Below are 20,827 nucleotides of genomic sequence, written 5' to 3'. Positions count from 1 at the left end.
GGACAACTGTGGAGTTCTTAGGATTTTACTTGGTGGCGAGGGGGCTGGTGCTTCTCTTTTGAGTGTAGTGTCAGTTTGAGGCTGACTGAGGAACCATCTGACCTGTGGCTCCCCTCAGCTCCAGCATCAGTTTGTGGCTGACCGAGGAGCTGCCTGACCAGTGGCTCCTGGGACTCCACCATCAGCTTGCATCAGTGAACTGCAAATCCCATAATAAATGTTCTTTCAAGGGTTCTTTATTAAGGTGTAATTCAAACCTAGTGTGAGTGGGGAAATGCATTTCATTAGAGGATCATTACCACCCAGGGGCAAGGCTGTTTAAAAACGGTTTGCCCTCTAAAGCTCTGCAGCCTCCCAGAGCCAGACTCACTGTGGGAGATCTTCCAGTCCAGCGGGTAAAGAAAGAAAATCCCTAGGAAATAAATCTACCTTGAAGGCTTTGATATCCAAAGTATGCAGTGCGTGTCTGCCAGGTGCTCCCTCTAGTCTGGGCTCTGTCTTTACCAAGCTGTGTACCATGGAGCCAGCCAGTGAAATGCTTAGGTTTCTACTTCACATGATAGGCAAGGGAGCAGAGCTGGATAGTCCCCAACATCACTCCAATTTGTATAATTGTAATATCAAATATTTCCACCTCTTTTAGTTATCAGAATAACTTTGGGGCTGAAACGTCTCAAACACCTACTGTCAGTGTTGGCGGGAGATCATATTTGAAGGAAGGGTTATAAGTATATTTTATCCCCGATTCAGATCCCCAAACCTGCCTGCCTTTGTTTCTCATTCTATTTTTGCTGCTTAATTGAAATCACCCCATTCATACTTAGAACTTTCTTCTTTTAGACTTCAGGGCCTCAACACACCCCGTGCCAGGCGTGTGACAGTAGAATGGCCTGTTCCCAGGGGCCCACTGCTGAGCTATTGGCGAAAGGCTAAACACAGAGGGAAGTGTCAGGAGCTGAGCCACTCAGGGCTGGGGGAGTATGCTGCAGTGAGTTAGCATTATCTGCTTATTCTCCAGATACTGGATTGGTGCCCCTTGACTATAGGTAATACTGAGGCAAGGACCTGGCCGACCCCATCTACATTGTGTCCAATGCACAACACCACACGGGGCATTTCAAACTATCAGTGCCCTTTGTAAAGCCAGTAGATTGACATGTGATAGACATCATGCCAAGTCAGAACCTAAGGGGCCCAGCAGGAAGAAAGAATGTACATGAAACTAAAATTGGTCAGGTGTCCAGGAAGGTATCCCTAAAGATCACTTGCTGCTCTCTCTAGAGCAGGGCAAACTCCATCCTGTTGTCTAATTGGACATCACAAACAGGAAGCTGCCTGCAGTCTGCCTTTATCTCCCTTCTGCCTGATCCATGGTCCCAGGGTTCTGAGGGTTGAACTCCTAGATTGCTGGAGGCTGCTGACCACAGCCCCTTATATGACTCAGGCCACCCAGTGTAAGAAAGAAGGAATTTGCCAACACGATAATGAAATGCTGCATACCTTCATTTTAACCCAAAGTTTAATTTTTTTTTTCTGAGAAAATGCTTTAATTGGGAGCTAATCTCTAGTCTGCAACACACACACATTTTTGGAATATTTGATATCTTCCATCATAACTTAACAGGTGGTTGAGTTGCAGGTTCCACTGGGCACCTTCTGCTCGACAGGATTCCAGCATAGTTCTTGCTCCCAGAAAGGTGAGAAACGCCCTTCTGCCAGAATGTTAGCACATGAGGGTTTAGTGCTTGGATGTCAGAATGAGAGCTGAGGAGACCAGGAAGATCTGGGGGAGCATGTTACTCAGCTGAGAAAACATTTCTTCAGAAATGCTCTTTGACACACTTAAATACCAGTTCTGCTCTTCTTAAGCACCAAGGAAATCAAAATGGAGGAAGCGATGATAAATCTAAGAATTCTGAGAGAAACTATTTAAATATTTTACCTGGAGAATTTTATATTACATGTCATTCGAATCTCTCCGAAATCCACATTGCTTTCCATCTCTGTGTGGATGACAATGTGAAGTCGGGAAATATCACTGCTCGGGATCCTGCTATCATGGGACTCCAAAGTTTAATTTTATATTAAGGAAAATATTTTTCCTTTTGCCATTGAACAGATGATGATTTTCCAGAATATATTACATCTTCCTGTAAGAATGGAAAACGCCAGCAACAATGCAGGGATTCCTTCTCTATGCTCGCTGCTGGTATCTCTCAAACAAAAACCCAAAGAAAAATATGCAGTTCTCAGCCATGAACTGATTTCAGCTGGTTTACTTTTTTTTTTTAACTTATATAAGCTGAGGCTAACACCTCTAAATTCCAAAGCATCTTTGTCCAAGAGAGACAGTAGAACTACTGTATTGTGGTATTGCTGATGGAGAAACCAAGGCACAGTGTGGTTAAATATTAGATTTCACATTCGAGATGGCTTGACTTGGAAATCCTTCTGTTTGCACAAAATGATGCCTTTGCAGGGCTACTTGTGACTGTCAAAGCATATCACTGGGCAGAAAAGTTTCAAGGCTCCCCCAACATCTCCCACCTTCTGTAGGGCCATTCCCACTTCCCTCTCCTTCTGTGAGGCCATCCCCACATCCCCCACATTCTGTGGGGACATTCCCACTTCCCCCTCCTCCTGTGAGGCCATCTCCAATCCCCCACCTTCTGTGGGGCCATCCCCACATCTCCCTCCTCCTGTGAGGGCATCCCCACTCCCCCTCCTTCTGTGAGGCCATCCCCACACTCCCCTCCTTCTGTGGGGGGCATCCCCACTTCCCTCTCCTTCTGTGGGGCATCCCCACTTCCCCCTTCTTTCTGTGAGGCCATCCTCACTTCCCCCTCCTTCTGTGGGGCATACCCACTTCCCCCTTCTTTCTGTAAGGCCATCCTCACTTCCCCCTCCTTCTGTGGGGCATCCCCACTTCCCCCTTCTTTCTGTAAGGCCGTCCTCACTTCCCCTTCCTTCTGTGGGGGCATCCCTACTTCCCCCTCCTCCTGTGAGGCCATCCCCACTTCCCCCCTCTTTCTGTGAGACCATCCTCACTTCCCCCTCCTTCTGTGAGGACATCCCCACTTCTGCCCTCTTTCTGTGAGGCCATCCTCACTTCCCCCTCCTTCTGTGGGGGCAAGGTTCATCAAGCTCTCTGTTTTTGCTGTGACACTAAAAACTTTTCCATGATGCTGAATGCAACAGAACTATAACATATTTAGGATACAGGTGAGGTGAAATTTCAAGCAGCAAATAGCACAGCTCCTGCTTTTCCAATAGCGGTTACTGAGAAATCATTGCAGTGGAGTAACTTCATCCCAGTGAAGTTAAGAAAGAATTCAGCACACCCAACCTTCCTTCATCTCTCTTTCCTTTCTACAGTCCTTGTTTGCTCTAAAACGGTCCATTTCCTTTTAACAATCAATTTTCATTCCCAAATATTCCTCTAATGTCAGCTAGTGGCACCAAGTGAGTGAGGTCTGTGGTACCTGTTTGGAGCCCGTGCACCCATCATCTTATTAAGTACACTCATTGTCAGTGGATTCACAGAAGAAAATTTGTTACTGCCTGGTCAGCCCATGACCTGACCTGAAGCTGGGGAAAGGTGACAAAAGACTGGGTCCTGCCTTAGAGGCTAACTGAGAAGTTTGATTAAGGAGGAGGTGACTTCCTTGGAGCCTGTGACTTGGGTGCTGGTCATACTGGTGTCCCTGAGCAAAGGAAGATCTGGGGCCCTAGGCCTATTTCCAGGTGACCCTAGTTGAGGGGAGAAGACATGGCAAAGCATAGCAGGCAGGGCGTTGAGCTTTAATTCACTGTCCTGTGGCTCCAAGTTCCTCTCTGTTCAAGTGAAGAGAGGACTGGGTTCAGATCCCCAAGGTGTCCATGCAATCTGAAAGTTCTTTGGCACACCAGGGAGGCTCTGTGATCATTCTGGTCATAAGAGCCCTAATAAAAGATAACAAATGTGTATTGGGGATCACTCATAATAGAAAGTTGCTGTGTACCTCTGCTTTGTGGGCGCTGGGGTTGCAAACCGAGATGCGACCACCAACCAAGAGAAAGGAAATAAGGGCAAGCACACTTCCTGTCTATGGTTATAGTACGTCAGACCTCGCCCTGATGGTCTGGCACTAGGAGGCTATTGACTGGATACATTCCCACAACACTGGGGAGTTTCCTACTTAAGGAGAAGTGACTCTAGAGAAGAGCGAATTCACTCACTCTTTCAACAGGGTCTTCCAGAGTTAGGCATTGTGGTAAGGCAGGCTATACACAATGTGACATTTAAAACTATGGGCAGAAGGGCATGCTCTAATCTTGGGCTTGGAGCATGACTTAACAATGGCATGCCCTCTTTCAGAAGACTGTCTGCAGCAAACGGGAGGCAAATTACGTATCTGTCCACTTGTGTACACATTAGTGAAACCAACCTCTCATAGTGAGGTGAAACTTGTAACCAGAGAACAGTTTGATAATCCTTCCTCTGTTGCTCTTGACTTGGATGTTCAGACTATGTCTCTTGATATCCTGTTATGTCCTGTAGCAACAGGTGCATACCTACTGCAAGTTCACACGGGCTCCCTTCCTTGTTCCCTGGGTCCCCTGAGGCCAGATTTCTTGGAAGCTGCTAGCTGAGGTAGCAAACAACACCTGGGTGTGAGGGTACCACAAGCAAGCACTTCTGTGCAACCAGATCAGCATTTCTCGATTGTTATTTTTTTAGGAAATTCTGATGGTGACTGGGCAGTGGCGACACTTAAGTCACCGAAAGGTACCGTATTGCTTTTTCTAGCTCTTTGTCCAGGTGTTGTCAAACTCAACATTAAATCATGAAGGGCCAAAGGGTCCCAGTGTTTGTATGTGACCCAATTACATGTGCGTCTTCTCCAATTGGTGCCTACAAGTCTGTGTAATCTCTAGTGCAGCAGTGTGTCTTGTAGCGTGTGTGTGCACATGTGTGTGCACTTGGGTGTGGCGTCCATGCTTAGGGCAGTCGTTGGGCCATGTGCTTTTTTTCCTTCACGTCCCATTATTAGTCATTTTAAGGAAATTCCTATATCAGACGCATCTCAGGAAAGGCAAACTCATCAAAGAGAACTACAAAAGCAAGGTGGTGGAAACAAAACACAAGATCAATTAACCCTGGAAGTATCACTGGTGGTACATGGGAAGGGACACAGTCCTCATGGGGAGATAAACACAGTCAAGTCTGAGGAGCTAGATTTTTATGGAACAGAATTTGTCTTCAACTTTCCCAGCAGAGTGAGCAGCAGGACTAAGGAAGTTTTGGGGTTGAGTCTTTGGATTATCTAGTTGGGTGACTTGGTCAAGTGGTGGCTATGACTAATACACTGACTCCCCAGTATGTGCCAGAGTTCTGGCCCTTCACATTCGTTGTGTTGCTGTATTGTCGTGTCCATTCAGAACTAGGTCATGAATGTCCAAGTGAGGAAGAGTCACACTCATCTAAAGAGATCTGGTCACTAGCGGTGGTACTGTAACTTGAGAGAATGTTGTCTGATGCTAATGGGTAAGTTGTTCTCCAGGTGGTACTGTAACTTGAGAGTACATCTGGTTAATGCTCATGGTAAGTTGTTCCCCAGGGGGTGGAGGGCAGGAAAAGCTGTTTTTACAACCAGCGATGAGCATGATCCCACATGATCACAGAGTGGGAAAGGAGCAACTGTTCCCAAAGAGGGGAGACAGAGCTCTTTACTGATCTTAAACAGAATAAGAGTTGGAGATAGACAATGCAAACTCCACCAGGCACCTGTGTGTCATTTTCACCTTTTTAGAAGATCACTCTGACTTCTCAGTGGGAACTAGACCATGGAAAGTTGGACTGGGGTTGGGACACCCATTAGGATGCTCTTGATCACAGATATGCTTCCGCTGGCGTAGGAGTGAGAGAAGACGGAGTGGAGGAGGCCGGGGCAAATAGTTATTCATCAGAAGAATGTGAGCACCCCTCTGCTCGGAAAATTTTTATTTACTAGGTCTTGGGTGGAGCTCTAGGAGCTGAGTTCCCCATAAAGTCTGGAGCGCTGCACTGCCAACCTGGACACTTGACATTACTGCTGGACAGACATCTTGTTGGGAGACACCCTTGAATGAAGACGTAGAACACCTTCCCAAGACTTAAGAAAGAAATAAAGAAGATATTTGACAAAAGCTCCAGAGTTCAAAACTAATTTGGGTTGGAATGTGGGGACACAATAGTCCCACCCTGGAAAGATGCCCATGTTTAATGAGAATCCCCTGGCTACCCGGCCGTTGACTTGAGAGAGGCAGATTTTGGGTCCTGCATTGGATAATAACTGTTCACATGTCAAGTTCCATTTTTAGAAATACAAACAATCTGAAACACGACAGAACCACTAATTTGAGAGACATATCCCGCCTTCTTCTGCCTGTGAAAAATAAAGCTATTAGGGTCCTGTGACAGCCCTGGGGAAGTGATCTGCATCCTGGCCTTTATCATTCTGCTGTGGTCTAATCCTTCAGACAGTATTTCAGGCCATGTCAAAAGCGAAAGCGTGAAAGCTGCTTTCTGCTCTCACCAGAGGCCCCCACTGCTGCCCTGCTCTGCTTAGCTCACCTGTATTTATTTTGCATTGTGTGTGGCGGCAAATGTCATCAAGTCAACTTATAGTGAAAACATGGAAACAAGACTGGAGGTTTGTACTCTAGCTCTTCTTATGAGGAAGAGACAAGCTGGGTGACAGGCTTAGCCTCAGACGCACAGGAGGCCCAGTCCTGTCCTAATTTGCTGTTCTGGGTACGTTCAGCTAGTCCTTCAACTCCCCAGCCTGCATGTTCTTCCATTCAAGTGCTAACCAGACCTGACCCTACGTAGCTCCTGAAATGAGACTTGATAGGTGTATTCAAAGTAGCAAGGCTGTAAATTCTAAACCCTGATTTCCTGACCTGCAAAGTGGAGATAATCACACCAGATACTTCCTAGATGGCTACAAAAGTGGAATAATGCTTTAAACACACGTCCTAGTCCCCGGCACAGAAAGCGGTAAGTGCCTGCAGGTGATTACTGGTGTTATTTTGCTATTACCATCAAGTGAGGAAGGCCTGTGGCTCTGAAGAGTTCCTCGGCAATGAGAAGCTGTTAAACTTTGGTTAGCTCATTTCCCAAACACCTTTGACATCAGGTCTTTTTATTTTAAGGTGGACCAGTTAGCATCTTAACAATTGATTGCTCCCATACTCTTGGGGCCCACTTTTAGAACTTGGTGAAGAGGGTAGGAGCTTGGTCTCTCCTGGAGAGTTTGGGTAAGAAATTCTAACTGTGGTAGCAAAATCCCTGTAGATCCTGCTTTGTCCTGCCTCTGTGTCTTCAACCATTGACCTGTCCTGTACTCCTGTTTCTGCCATTGCTAAGAGAGAGGCAATCAGCAATCCAGCTCTCCACAGGGCTTGTGGGAGTAACTGTATGAGGCAGTGCAAGCCAATGTCTTAGCACAGGGCTTGGTATACAATAGGTCCAGAGGATGCATAGAAGAGGCCACAGGTCTCTGTTCAACTCTTTGGAGGTAACTGTTAGTAATGATGAAGGAAATGTTTAGAAGCAAATACACCCTGTCCCTATCCCTCTCATGATAACCTGGGGTTGCCTTAGGCTATTACATCTCGGCAGGATCAGGGCTGGGACCAGACAGGGACATAAGGCCTTAACTCTGAATCACTGGAGATGCCAGGGCCTCCCACTACTAAGGACCTGGGTCTGTTAGTGTGTGTCTGTGGGGAGGGCTCCCAGCACGTTCTTCCTGTAGAGTGCCTTCTGAGTATTTGTTTATGCCACTGTGTCTAATACCAAACCCCAAATGCAAACACATAATCAGTGCCTCAGAGCACCAATTTTCACATGCCATCATTTTCCCAGGATGCATTTCCCCTCGTAATTCAGCAATTTTTACTATATGCCCTGAGAAATGCAACTATTACCACAGTCAGTTTGAGATCATTTTCATTACTGAACAAAACAGCCCCCTTAGCTGTGTCTCTCCAAATCCCATCCCTAGGCAACCAACACATGTACCTTTGATGTTTGCTGAAAAATATATTCCTCGTGGTGTTTAAAGCCATATCACAGCTGAAAGAACATGTGTGGGGGGAGCTCACATATTGTTTCCTGCTCTGCAACTTATGGGCTGGGGGAAGGGGAGGGACTTGACAGCCAGAACGCCCCATTTCCTCTGTTTACCTACCTCACGGAAAGACCCATGCTGCCTTGTCTGTCCTACGGCTCTAAAGTGATCCTTTAAAGGTCGAAAGCATTATCTAGCCATAGTAGGTACTCACATAATCCTAGCTACTTTTTTCTCCCAAGAGATAGCTATGCCAGGTGTGTTCACACCTATGAGCCTAGCACTCTGGAAACTCAGGGAGGAGAATCATAAGTTTCAGACTAGCCTGATCTACATAGTGAGACAATCTCTTAATAAAAGCCTAAAAATAAATAAGGAAGAAAGAAATAAAAGGAGGAAAAAAGGAAGAAAGCAAAGGTCTCTAGGTGACAGTTGTTCTTCTGAGGACTGTTACAGGAGGCATGGGACAGAAGTCACTGTTTAATTTGGTTGCATCTTCATCGGATGTAACAATGGGACCTGCACAGCCTGCCGTCCATGCTGGTAAAATGCCCACCCAAAGGCAACCTGAAGACATTACTTTGTGATATCCTAGCTTTGGCAATTTCCTGACTTGGGTTATTGGTTTGGTATCAAGCAACAGGATACAGAGCAGGAGGAACGGAGGTGATGAGAGCAGAAACTTTTTTTTTTTAAATAAAGCTCAAATCCCACCCTCCCCTCTATTCTGTCCCTTTGAAAGCACAGGGCAGCACCAGAGCTTTGGTGTCTGAGACCTCACAGGCATGAGATGAGCCCGTGGAAAGAGTTTTCTGGCTTTCATAAAACACCATCACATCAAGACTGCAATAACAGTTTACTAGTTTAAAAGTGTGCCACTGTGAGTCTGAGCCAGCCGGACCCATACACTGCAGAGCCAGCTTCTGTGGTGCTCATAGCTCACAGTAGATAAAGCATAAAAGCTGATAATTACGCATTACTAAACAAAGACAGGCAAAGAACTCGGGAAAATCTTGTCCTTTCTTAAAACTGCTGAAACAAAACAGGATGGAGAAGCAGGAAAGTAGTGAGAGGTAGGCAGGTCTGCCATCCACACACAGATGCCAGGAGTGGCAGTGAGGTGGGTCCACCTCGGAAACTCGGGGTTCCTCTTAGAAGTGACTGCCTCGCACCGTGTCTGTTATCTGTCACCGTGCAACACTGTGTAACAGAGAGGATCAGACCTCAGAGCTCAGAACTCACCGGGCTCAGCATCCATTCTGAGAACTCTTTGCGTCACTGACTTACATGAGGTGGGAGGTTCTTCTGGTCTCAGCTGAGTTCACCCACACAGTGGGGTGGCTAGACACTGGCTCATCTAGACCACTTCATTTTGTTTTTGTTTTTTCTGGAATGTTAAAAGCTGCTCAGCTCCACAAGTTTCATCTCAATGAGGGAGCTGAGGCGAGTTCCAGTGCTGATGGAACCAGAGAGCAAGGAAACCCAGCAAGCCCTCTTCCGACCTGCACCTTTGTCCTGGCTGTGAATATTGTTAGTCTTGGGGATGAACTCAGGGCCCAGTGGTAGAGAAGCAAACAAGAACTTTTCTTTCCAAGTTGCTTTCTTTCTCTTTTCTTTCTTTCTGGAGGAGGTTATTGTCACGTGGAGAAATGAAGAGCAAAAATTCCTTGATACCTTCAACTACCACAGCACCCAAAGCCTCACCGGTGGACTGTAGTTCGAGCAGGAAGAGGTAGTAAAGTAGAAGGAGGTCGGTGCAAGGGGTAGGAGTCTTTCCCTTCTGTTGCTTTAGTTGAAGCTCACCAGCATGGAGGTAGGCCGGAAGACAAACTACATCGTCTGTGTAGCAGCAATGCCAGACCCAGGAAGGCAGTGGATGGACACAGCCCACTCTGAGCGACATTATGTCAGAGGCTCTGTGGCTAGCCCTGGCTGGAGTCCGGCCCGTACGCCTTTGTTCAGCAGCCCTGCTGGAAATGGAGACTGCCCAGCCGGCCAGTCTGAGGGAAGCGACCAGAGGCCCAGGGACGCAGAGGATGGGCAGTTACAACAAAACACTTTGTGGTGGTCTGGAGAGCTCTGATGTAAAGTCCAAGCCAGGCAGCACCTTCTCCAGCAAAGGCAGTGAGACCTCCTGCCAGGGCCTCCAGGGTTAAGGAGTCCGAATGTCACTTTCTGTTTCTGGTTTTGTTTTTTTTGTTTGTTTTTGGTTTTTTTTTTTTTCCTCTCATAGAGGCTTACTGCAAAAATGACATGGTGCTCCACGGGAAAAGCGTCATTAGCACCTGGCTCAAATGCAATCCCCTCTCCTTGCAAGGCCCTGAACCAAGTAAACTGCTAACTGACCCTGAAGATAGTCTTGTTATCTCCCTCCACCTCAGCCCTGCTAAGAAGCCCTTAGACAGATCACGCCTCCTCTGCCTTTCCTGTTCCTGCCTGCTGAGAGGACTGTGGAACCTGGACAGCTTCCCAGAATGCATTTCAAAGGACTGGAGGATGCCAAAAACAACCTGAACTGCCCACTTTGCCTCTTACTTTTAATTTAACTTGCGAAGGAGGAAGAAAAAAGGCAGAGAACCAGAAATCATTTCTATAGAATTTAAAGTAAATATTGCTTACCATTACTGGAAGACTCTACAAATACAGTGGCGTAATAGAAAGGTGTGTTTCTCTGCCATGTGGCCCCAAGGGGTCAACAGGGACCCAGGATTCCACCACCCCTGCAACTTTAGCATCGCCGAGCTGCCACAGGGCAAAGTCACTCAGCTTCCCCCCGCTGTGGCAAAATACCAGAGGTATCTTAAACCGAGGAAGGGTTTATTTTTGTTGCAGATGTTTTGTTCATGGCGTTTTGGCCCTGTAGCTTTGGACCTGTGACTTGCATCTTGGTGGGTGGAAGGGTATCAGGGTCCTAATTCTACTTCCTAAAATTTCCACTGTCTCTCAATAGTGCCATCAGCTGGTTAGAATTTTTATTGCTTAGACCAAGTACCTGAATTCCTAGTTTCGGTCCAGGTCCAGGTCCGTCATGGCAGGGAGCAAGTGGTAAGCCGGGGGGGGGGGGGGGGGCGGGGGGGAGCAGGAACGAGGAGGGAAATACCTAGATTCATCTCAGCCCCCCAGATTCACTACTGCAGTTCTGAGCTGTGGCTTTCCCAGCACCACACGGGATGCACAAGTTTGACTCCTTGTCTTGGAAAGTGCCAGCTGTGCATGAGGCCCTGAGTCTGAGAAACAGCAGTGGGAACAGGCATGCTCTGCCTTGTATTCTAGTGCACAGGAAAAGAAAAGACTAAGAAGGAAAAAGGTCATATAGCAAAACGAATGATGGGATGATGGGCGTAACAGGCGGGTACGCGGGGAAGAGCTCCTCCTGGGCCAACGAGAAGACCCTTAGGAAGGAAGCTTTGGTCAGGGGCTGGAAGTGAACTTTACCTAGCAGAAGTAGGAGTGAGGTTCAAGGGCTTGTGATACACGTTTGTGTTCTAGAACAGAAAGGAATCTATGTATCCTGGGTAGAACAGTGCTTCCAGAGATCATGTCCTCTCAGGCTGTAAACATGTTCAAATAAAATCTTTGTAAATGCCACCAGATTAGAATAAGGGCACAGTGGATTAATGTGGAACATAACAGAATGACTGAGACCATACAAGAGATACATCTGGAAACACACACACACACACGGTGGGGGGGGGGGGATGGGAGAGAAAGAGAAGGTCACACACAGAGAGAAAGGGGGGAGGGAGAGAGGGAGAGATTGGCAAGAAATTATGACACAATGAATGCCCAAATTACTAGCAACCAACAGATACTACAAAAGGCAAAGCTTTGAGAAGAAGTGTGGTTCTGCCACCATGGTAACTACACGTTTCTAGAACTAAGGGTCATGTCTCTTGTCTAAAACCAGTTTGTAGTACCCTGTTGCAGCATCCAAGAGCCCAGTCGTGCACATTTGGGGGCTCTGTAAAGAATGTGGGCCCTGTGTTGAGTGTAATCGGAAGATTAATTGCTATATTTCATTGTATTATTGATCCAAAGACAGAGATAGACAGGGAGGCTGAGGCTTTGCTTCCCAGGTGAAAACAAGCTGTAAGAAGCCCTCCTGGAGATTCCTGTGGCCTGAGGAAAGGAGGTAGGTGGGAGACCTTCCACTGAGCCCCTCAGATGTGCTGCTTGTCTCAGGAACTGGCTCCCCAGATGCAGGGTTTGCCTCACCGGCACCTGCACGGTGTCTGCTGCTAATTCCAAGAGAGACAGATGAAGCAAAGTGCCGCTGTATTTTACTGCCCTGGCTCCTTCAAGGCAATTAGGCTCATTGGAAAGAAAGCACCCTTTTCTTTCTTTCTCCCTCTTTTTCAGATATAGAGAAAAACCAAATCAGAGAGTTCTAGTGTTGCTGAATGGCCGGCCACAGCATCTGTTTCTTGGTCAGCTTGTCAGCCATCTGCCTATGAGGTAGCAGGGCTGATTAGGTTAATACATTTGCTAATGGGGCTTATAAGACAGCTCAATGCATCTGCTGTTTCCTTCGCTAGGTGACATTAAAATAGGAAAACACATGCAGTGTGTCAGGTAAGCAGCCTCTCATCTCACTTCACAAAGAAGGGACCAGAATACTGTAGGGGGTGGGAGCTTCATGAACACTGCATTACCGGGTGAAGGTGGTTCACCCCACTGGCCTCCGATAACCTCTTTTGGTTGAAATCATCTTTAAAACATCCTTTGGAGGTGTCTGTTCTACCCCCAGGTACTAAAGCTATGTCTGCACTTGACTTCTTTAAAACACCCAGAGTCCCATGGAGGGATCCGGTCAGTCACATCAACGGGCATGGAGGAGACAGTCTTTCCTATGGGACACTAGATGACAGTGGTATAATTTTGCTTTCTTCCCTGTACCACCTGGGTGTTTCGGTTTCCTAAAGCTGCCATGCTCCTTCCCCCCCGCAGGATGTTGCTGCCGTGTGGCTGTGTATCAGCTATCACGTGCCACATAACACTCAGCATTGCCACCATTTATGGTGATCATGATTCTGAGTCTGGATGTTCTAGGTCGGACTTAGCCAGGCTGGCTGTAGCCTTCAGGAGGATGCTCTCACTGGATATCTGGTTGCTGGTAGGTTGTTGGCTGCGTTGAATGCAAGTAGCAGGCCTGTGGGTTCCTTATCCTTAAAGGATAGGAAGCCAGGCTTCACACGGAAGGCTTCAAGCTGCTGTTTGCAGAGCTGCTGCAGTCTAGTTAAAGCAAGCTATAAAGCAGGCCCAGTTCCAGGTATGCAGAAATAGACGTCTCCCAATAGGAAGAGCTGCAGAGGACTCTGGCCCATCTTGAGACACAGTGAAGATTCACTCCTCGCCCCTGCATGCCAGCTTAAAGAAGACTTCTTATGGAAGCTGCCCTGACCACGACTCATTTTCTGTATATTCTTTGGCAGAGTAACTGAGCACTTGACCCACATGGGAGTAGATTGGTTTGATAGCTCTCCACTTCATGCCCTGTAGGTAGGCTGGTGCAGAGTAAATGCTCAATAACTATGTATTGATTAGAATTCTGAGCTACTCTAGTCAGGCAAGAAGTAGGCAAAATATTGTATTGAGAAGTTATATTGTGCTCTAGGAATTATGTGTGTAGCATATATATATATATATATATATATTGCATATGCTTTACTCCTCATAATAAGTCTGCCAGTGTTTAATAACAGTTTAGTGTTGTCCCATTTCAGCCTAAGGAAACAGGTATAAGGTGTTTAGTGGCATCTCCATGTTTTGTCTGATTTCAGAGTCCACACACATTCTTTTTATCTACTCTACACTTTCCAAGATGTTTCCAATACCAGATTCACCAAGAGACCAGTTCAGGTTGGGTATGGAGGAAGCTGAGGGGTTCTGCCTATCTTCTCTGCCAGCCCAAGGCTCAAATGTTCCCATGTTTACTTCTCTTTCTAGTTCTCTGAGAAGTCCTTTCCTCTTTCACAATCTGTTTTTTTTTTTTTTTTTCCCATTTGTGAAAATGGGAGCTTTTGAACCAGGAGTAGACCTTGGGCTAGTCTAATGTCGGAGAAGTAAGCATCCACAAACGTGCATGCTAGGTCATGGCCAGGTACATAAAGAAGGTAAGTGAGATTTTCAGTAGAGAAGACTGGGAGGCGAAAAGAAAGGGGATTTCTTTATCACACTCTTTACCAGATGTGCTCCTCTGTGATTTATGGTGTTTTGCTTATACGTTCACCATTGGACAATGTCTATGTCCAATGTTTGCCAGAGCCCAAGCATTCTGAAAGGGAAGACAGAACTCAGACCTGGCCTGGCCTTTGTGGGGGTTCTAGTGAGCAAGATAAGCAACAATGAACCAAGTGTGGAGCTGCCATAAAGTGGGGGCAATGACAAGCACCTGGGGAGAACATACTGCGGAAGGATCCTATCCAGACATCTCTCCAGAGGGAGAAGTCAAGGATACCAGCAGAGTGCTGGGAAGCCATTGCCTGTTGGTTCTCTATATGAGCTATCTGTGGCACTGTGATAATTTGCTCCTGGAGTTCTCAAGCCCAGCCGTGGGTTAGGATTGTTTGCGTGGATTTAAAGACAAAGGGTGTCTGGGCTGATCTTCCAGAGATTCTGATCAAGCCTGTTTAGAGATGGTTCTGGGTACCTTAATATTTGTCTCCTTGATCCCATGTAGCTGCTTTTGTTGCCAGGATTGAGCTACTAGCTGTGGGTAACCTCATTTGGGTCATTTCAAGTGTTTGAATCGGTCAGTTTCCTAGTTTGTGTAGCAGAGCCCATGTAGAGAAGCCCAAATGCACATCTTTTGTATAGGAAGATGAAGTGCTGAGAGAACGCAGAGCTGTGGTTCCCAAACATCTGTAGCTTCACACAGAATGCTACGGGACGTCGGCTGTTAGCAGCAGAGGCAAATGAACAACAAATGCATCCTAGTGAGAAGCAATTTCAAACATGTACTGTTAAGAAATGAATCTGAAATCATAAAGAATCTTATAAATAAAAAATTACAAGATAAAATAAGAGGAAATTAAAAAGGGGAACCATCAGATTATCATATAAAAAGGATCTAAATTAATAAGGCCCCACCTTTAGGTAAAGAGCTACAGGTAATGAATGGCTCCTGAGGAAGGGATGAGTCCCCCGACTGGTTAGCCACCCAGTCCCAAGAACACATACATATCAGCACACTAAGGGAACTCATCAGATTGTACACACACACACACACACACACACACACACACACACACACACACACACCATATAGATAAAAATAATAATTGAAGAAGAGGGAATTTAAAGGGAGAAATGCCGTATGGGGGAAGGTGTAAATGAGATAAATTCTTCTAAGAAATTCTAAAAAATAAATGAAAAAACAAAGACAGGCGAAGAGGAGAGGAGAAATCGATCATTCAATAAAGGACCAGGTGAGGTGGAGCAGCCAAAGCTGGCTCAAGTCTTCATAGCTGGTAGAAGCAAGACCTCAACAGCACTGCACTCTGGAGACACAGTCTGCGTTAGGCGAGCCAGATCAGGAGTCTGTCCACCTTACAGGGCTGAGCAGTATGTGTTTCAGGTTCCTCAGCCACTGACTGTCCGACACAATAATTCAGTCACACCAGAGCCACAGGCAACAGGTGAGGGGGTGTGGCTTCATTTACAAGAAAACATCATTTAGAATAACAGATGGTATCTAACTTCAGTGGTGCCCAGGGGGCCACAGTTTGCTACTTTCTGATACAGATTAAGAAAATGTGTTTTGGAATTAATCTTAATTCAAAAGATTTGAATAAAATGATTTTCATTTCAGCTTTATTTATAAGAGCATAACACTGACACAGCTTAACTTTTCAACAACAAAGGGGTTCATTTTACAGCCAACGAAATAACATGTAGTCATTATTGCTTGGTAGTAAGTTATGGCAAGCTGGGGTGCTCCATAGACTATCAGAGGAGGGATTAAAGCTATTTGGAAATAGTGGTGGCCAAGACAGATGCACCAAAAGTGTTCGCTACATACCAAACCACTTAAACATCCACACAACACCGTGAAACACATGTTTTGTTTGTTTCTATTTGCTTGTTGGTTTTGAGTACTTTCTTCACGCAAGAGTGGATGGTGGTAGAATTTAAGTAACACATCCAAAGTTACACTTCATGCTGATGGCAGACCCTGGATTTGAGCACGGTCCTAGTTAAAACTTAACGCAAAAACAAAAGCAATTATACAAACCAGTAATAATCCAGGAGAAGGGCAGGGAAATGGCTCAGTTGGTGATGTGTTTTCTGTACAAGTGGGGGCACCTGAGTTTGAAACTTTGAAACCACATTTAAAGTCAGTTTCATAATCCCAGTGCTGGGAAAACCGAAACGGAAGAATCCCCGAGGTTCCATGACTCGCCGACTGGCATTGTCTATGAGTTCTGGTGAAAATGAGAGATGCTGCCTCTAAAAACAAGATGGAGAGTAATTCAGAAGACATCTGAAGTTGATGCTCGTCCTCAAGCATCCAACATGTCCTCACAAAGTCTGGAAGAGGCCGCATGAAGATGCATCCATCCACTGGCTGCTGCTGCTGTTCTTGAGTGGTAGATAATACACATATTTCTCAACATGTCCAGTGTTTTCTTTAGCGAAGATTATTATTTTAATAATGAAGTAACAACACTTGAATGTCAGAAAATCCAAGGTTAGGGGCAAGCGTTGAATTAGAATGTTCTAGATATGTTTAATTGGGTTCACTTTTCTCTTGTTCCTGCTCTGGACCATGAGAAGGGCATGGTGCCACGATTGCCTCTGTCTTGTTCCAGGTGGAGTCCCGATGTGTCTTGTTTGGATTATCAAACTGACCAGTCTAACTCCCTAACTATCTCTTCTCTCTCCCCTGTCTCCGCTCTCTCCTCCATTTGCCCACCCCCTTATGCAGCTGACAAGGTCAATGATGACTTCTACACCAAGCGAAGGCATCTGGCGGAGCTGGCTGCCAAGGGAAATCTCCCTTTGCACCCTGTAAGAGTGGAAGATGAGCCCCGGGCCTTCAGCCCGGAGCACGGGCCTGCCCAGCAGAATGGACAGAAGTCTCGCACCAACAAGATGCCCCCTCATCCCCTGGCCTACAACTCTACTGCCAACTTTAAGACCTGGGACCCCAGTGACCAGTCTCTGCGGCGACAGGCTTATGGCAACAAGGGCAAGCTTGGCATAGCTGAGTCCGGCTCTTGCGACCCCTTGGGGACTCGCACCCAGCATTTCCCGCCCACACAGCCATACTTCATCACCAACAGCAAAACGGAAGTGACTGTCTGAGCTTTCACTTCAGGGAGTACCCTGGAGACCACACTCAACTGAGAGAGGCAAAAAATACCATCCCACCTACACCTTCCTGGTCTTGCCCAACCCCCCAGCAGACACACACACTCTGTTCTACAGGAACCAACCACAGACCTACTCGTGATACGGAATCATGCTTTTCCTGGGTCATGCCTAATATGCTCCAACAGGCAGCTGAGGGAGACCGAAGCATGGACATTCAGCAATACAGCAGAGGGGGAACTTTCAGCTTCAGGCCCAAATTGTGGGGCCTCATTTTCCTTTTCTCCCTGACTGGAGACTGAAATCCATTATAACAAATATATCTAAGTAGCACAACTTAGGCAAACTGCCCATGGAGTTCGCTCCATACCCCAGGTTCTGTCTTTCCGGTAACAGGAAGAGGGTGGGTACACAGGCAGGGGCAGTTTCATAGCGCTTGGGGAGGAATTTGTTCAGGTCTCAAGCATTTCCTGGTCCTTGCAAACACAGAGAAGTGGTGAGGACGACCCTAAGCGGTACGCTGATGGAACATTGCGTACCTTCAAAGCTGAAAGCAAAAACCTCACAAAGTACATAGTCACTAAGCCCGCCATCAGTGACGGGAAGGGAAGAACATTCTAGAGAAATCCCTGAAAGACCACGATGTTGGGAGGGATGGGCTTTATATGATGGCCAGACAGTCCAGAGATACAAAGAAATGAACTTCTAAAGTGAGATGTTAAATGAACAAAGTGTTAATTTTATCCAGGGCATAGAAAACTTGCAGTTGGAGAGTGAAAGGAGGTGCGATGGGGACTGAGAAGCCTCCACTTCCTGGTGTTTCTCCTTCACCTCCAAGGCCTGGGACAATGACAAAAATGTCCTCTATGAACTGTCTGTCCCCAACGTCCTTTCCCCTTCAGCGTGTCGCTGCCGCTGCTGCCAAGCTTCACCTGCTTTGGAGTGAACCGTCGTAAGTGTGGGTGGTGCCTTCAGTGTGTCGCTGTTGTTCAAGTGACGATCTTGTTCCTAAGTGCACCCTCTGTCCTCAGCCTCCTCCCTCTTGTTTCTCCTACAGTAGTGCGGTTACATCTTCCCTTTGTGAGTGAGCCCAGCCAATTAATACTCTGAAGGGCCTGCTATAACGTCGGGGGGGACCTAAGGACACTCCCAGAATTCCCACAACCCCACCAGATGACCTTGGGAGGTATTCTGTGCCATCTTTTCCTCCCTGGACTCTCCCAAAGTCGCTTTCCAGATTGGTTCCTAGAGCCAACAGCTATTGGGTCCCAAGAAGAAGGGTCCTGCTGAAAGTCCTTCATTTAGCGGAAGTGCAGACAGGTGCTTGGAGAAGCAGAGCATTTTGTTTAAAGAGGAAAATCTTCAAATAAATCCTGAAGGTCTTAGCTAATTGACAGGAACCTTCCAAAGACTCACAGCCTATTTATTTATTTATTTATTTATTTATTTATTTATTTAGTGTTTATTTATTTACTTATTTATTTATTGGTGTGTGTAAAAATCTAGGTGACAGTGAGTTGGAGCATCCCATGTGGTGCTCTGACTTGAAGCTCTCTGATATCACAATATCAGCACATCCAAATATTATTTTCCTTGTTTCAAGCAAGTTTGAAGAGCCTGGCAATGCCTTTGATCTATCTGGGGCTGTTTCCCATCTGAAGCATGAGGAAGCTGGCCTAAATCAAGCCTTTTCAGTTTTTTAAAAATAAAACTCTGTTCTTATTTTATAGAAGAATTTCTGCAAAGAGCAAACTCTTGATTCCACTAGAAGAGGTGCAGAGAAGGACAACACAGAGGTCAGAGGTCAGAACAAATGTTGAGACCCCAGTCCTCTCCATGGGGGAGTACAAACTTATGGGGTACATATTTCTCTTTGACATGAGTTAACTCTACCCTTGAAACACATCACCATCTGGGGATTCACTTTTAATCCATGTTATTTTCAAAGGGAAACATCTGTCTTCATCACTTCTAGAACACCAGCATCAGTGACTGGGAATAGACAGGAAGCATTATGGACGCTTAAAGATGAAACTCTAGTGAAGGTCTGCTCTGGTCTCTTTCCCTCAAAAAGACATCAGTGTTGTGAAAGATGCTGGTACCCAATAGAGAGTTCCCTTGAGATAACTGAGTGAAGGGGAAAGCAGATAAAAAGAAAATCTTTTTAAAGTTGGTGTTAAATATGCTACCTCCATGACGTACAATTTGCATGTACTAGTGACATACTTCAATACCGCTGGGCTGACCTGCCGGAGAAATGCTTCCAGGTCTCCTTCTGCAGCCCTTTCCTACGTCCAGCCCACGCTCCCCTGTATCCAGTGCTATTGATTTCTAGTCTATAGTATTCTATTTCTTGCTCATTCTTCTTTTTGGAGTAGACTTCATCCAATGAGCTTGACTCCTAGGTCTGCAGCTGTAGTTTTGACTTCAAATTTGCGGTTTTTCCAGTCAGATGTAGCATGTTCTTCCTGAGTGATGTGGGCTGTGGACAATCACAAAGCACCTGTCTCGTGACTTCCCATTTGACTTTGGGAGAGGAACTGGGGAGGGACCATTAGGCAGAGGAGATGCGTTTATTTTTTGACTTCCTCTTGGGAGGGTAGATAGGCCTTCTGATATTTAGAAGGAACATGACAATTGATGGCTGCCTTGTGACAGTGCTCCTGCGGACAACCCAGGGAGAAAGAAAAGAGAAAAATGCGATTATAAAATGGTCCTCTCCTCCATCCATGTGACCCCTGATTTTTATCCATGGAACCAGAGTCTGGTTTTCCTTCACCTTCCTGGAGTATCTCAGCCTCCATCCCCTGTGGGCTCTGCCTGGAATTTCATCTCCCCCCCCCCAGTTTTTTTTTTTTGTGTGTAAATGGAGCATATTTTATGTGCAGAGATTTTAGTAACCGTATGTTCTGCAAGTAACCCTGTGTCAACACTTGTCACACTGCAGAGTTTATGGTTTATGATACAATAACACTTCCTACAATGAAGAAAAAACATTTGTTTGTTTTCTAAGAATGTTTATTTGTAAACATATGTATTCACTATATTAATATGAATTTCTTACCTGGCAATAAACTGATTATATGTGATGCTCTGTGTGTTTCCTCATCCTTATCAAAGCCCACAGCCTGATCTGAGTTTCCAGGCATTAATGAACCTTTGAGACTCACAGAGTTGATCCTCCCAGGGAGCTGAGGCTTCTAGTTGTCAGCGACTTAGACAAGATTTCCAGACATATTGCTTAGTCTTCTTGGTAAGTATGCACATGTCAAAGCTCACGCTGAGTCCTTAATGTGGCATTGCTGGGCCTCTTCATCGTCACCAAATTTATATTCATGAGAAAGAACCCACTGAGTTTCAGACTTTTCGTCTACTGGTAAGCAGGGTGTTGTAGGCGTGACTACCGACAGGGTGGAATA

The 20,827-nt window shown here is 46.1% G+C and overlaps 1 protein-coding gene across 3 annotated transcripts in view; it reads left to right on the top strand.

Moving 5' to 3' along the window:
• The window catches only part of Shisa9 (shisa family member 9), a 321,502-nt gene extending 301,005 nt beyond the window's left edge, over positions 1–20,497 (top strand). For 2 of the 3 annotated variants that reach the window (XM_057776667.1, XM_057776666.1), the window contains one exon: positions 17,023–20,497. In XM_057776667.1, the coding sequence (XP_057632650.1) occupies positions 17,023–17,402 (380 nt within the window). In that variant the 3' untranslated portion in view covers positions 17,403–20,497. Of the gene's footprint in view, positions 1–4,720; positions 4,769–17,022 lie in introns of all 3 variants that reach the window. The other variant, XM_057776665.1, reaches the window with a different exon arrangement.
• Positions 20,498–20,827: the final 330 nt, after the last annotated feature.

The sequence above is a fragment of the Chionomys nivalis genome, chromosome 7 (genome assembly GCF_950005125.1).
Source record: "Chionomys nivalis chromosome 7, mChiNiv1.1, whole genome shotgun sequence".
Lineage (NCBI taxonomy): Eukaryota > Metazoa > Chordata > Mammalia > Rodentia > Cricetidae > Chionomys > Chionomys nivalis.
Note: the sequence above shows the minus strand (reverse complement) of the source record. Positions and strands in the feature narration are given on the sequence as shown.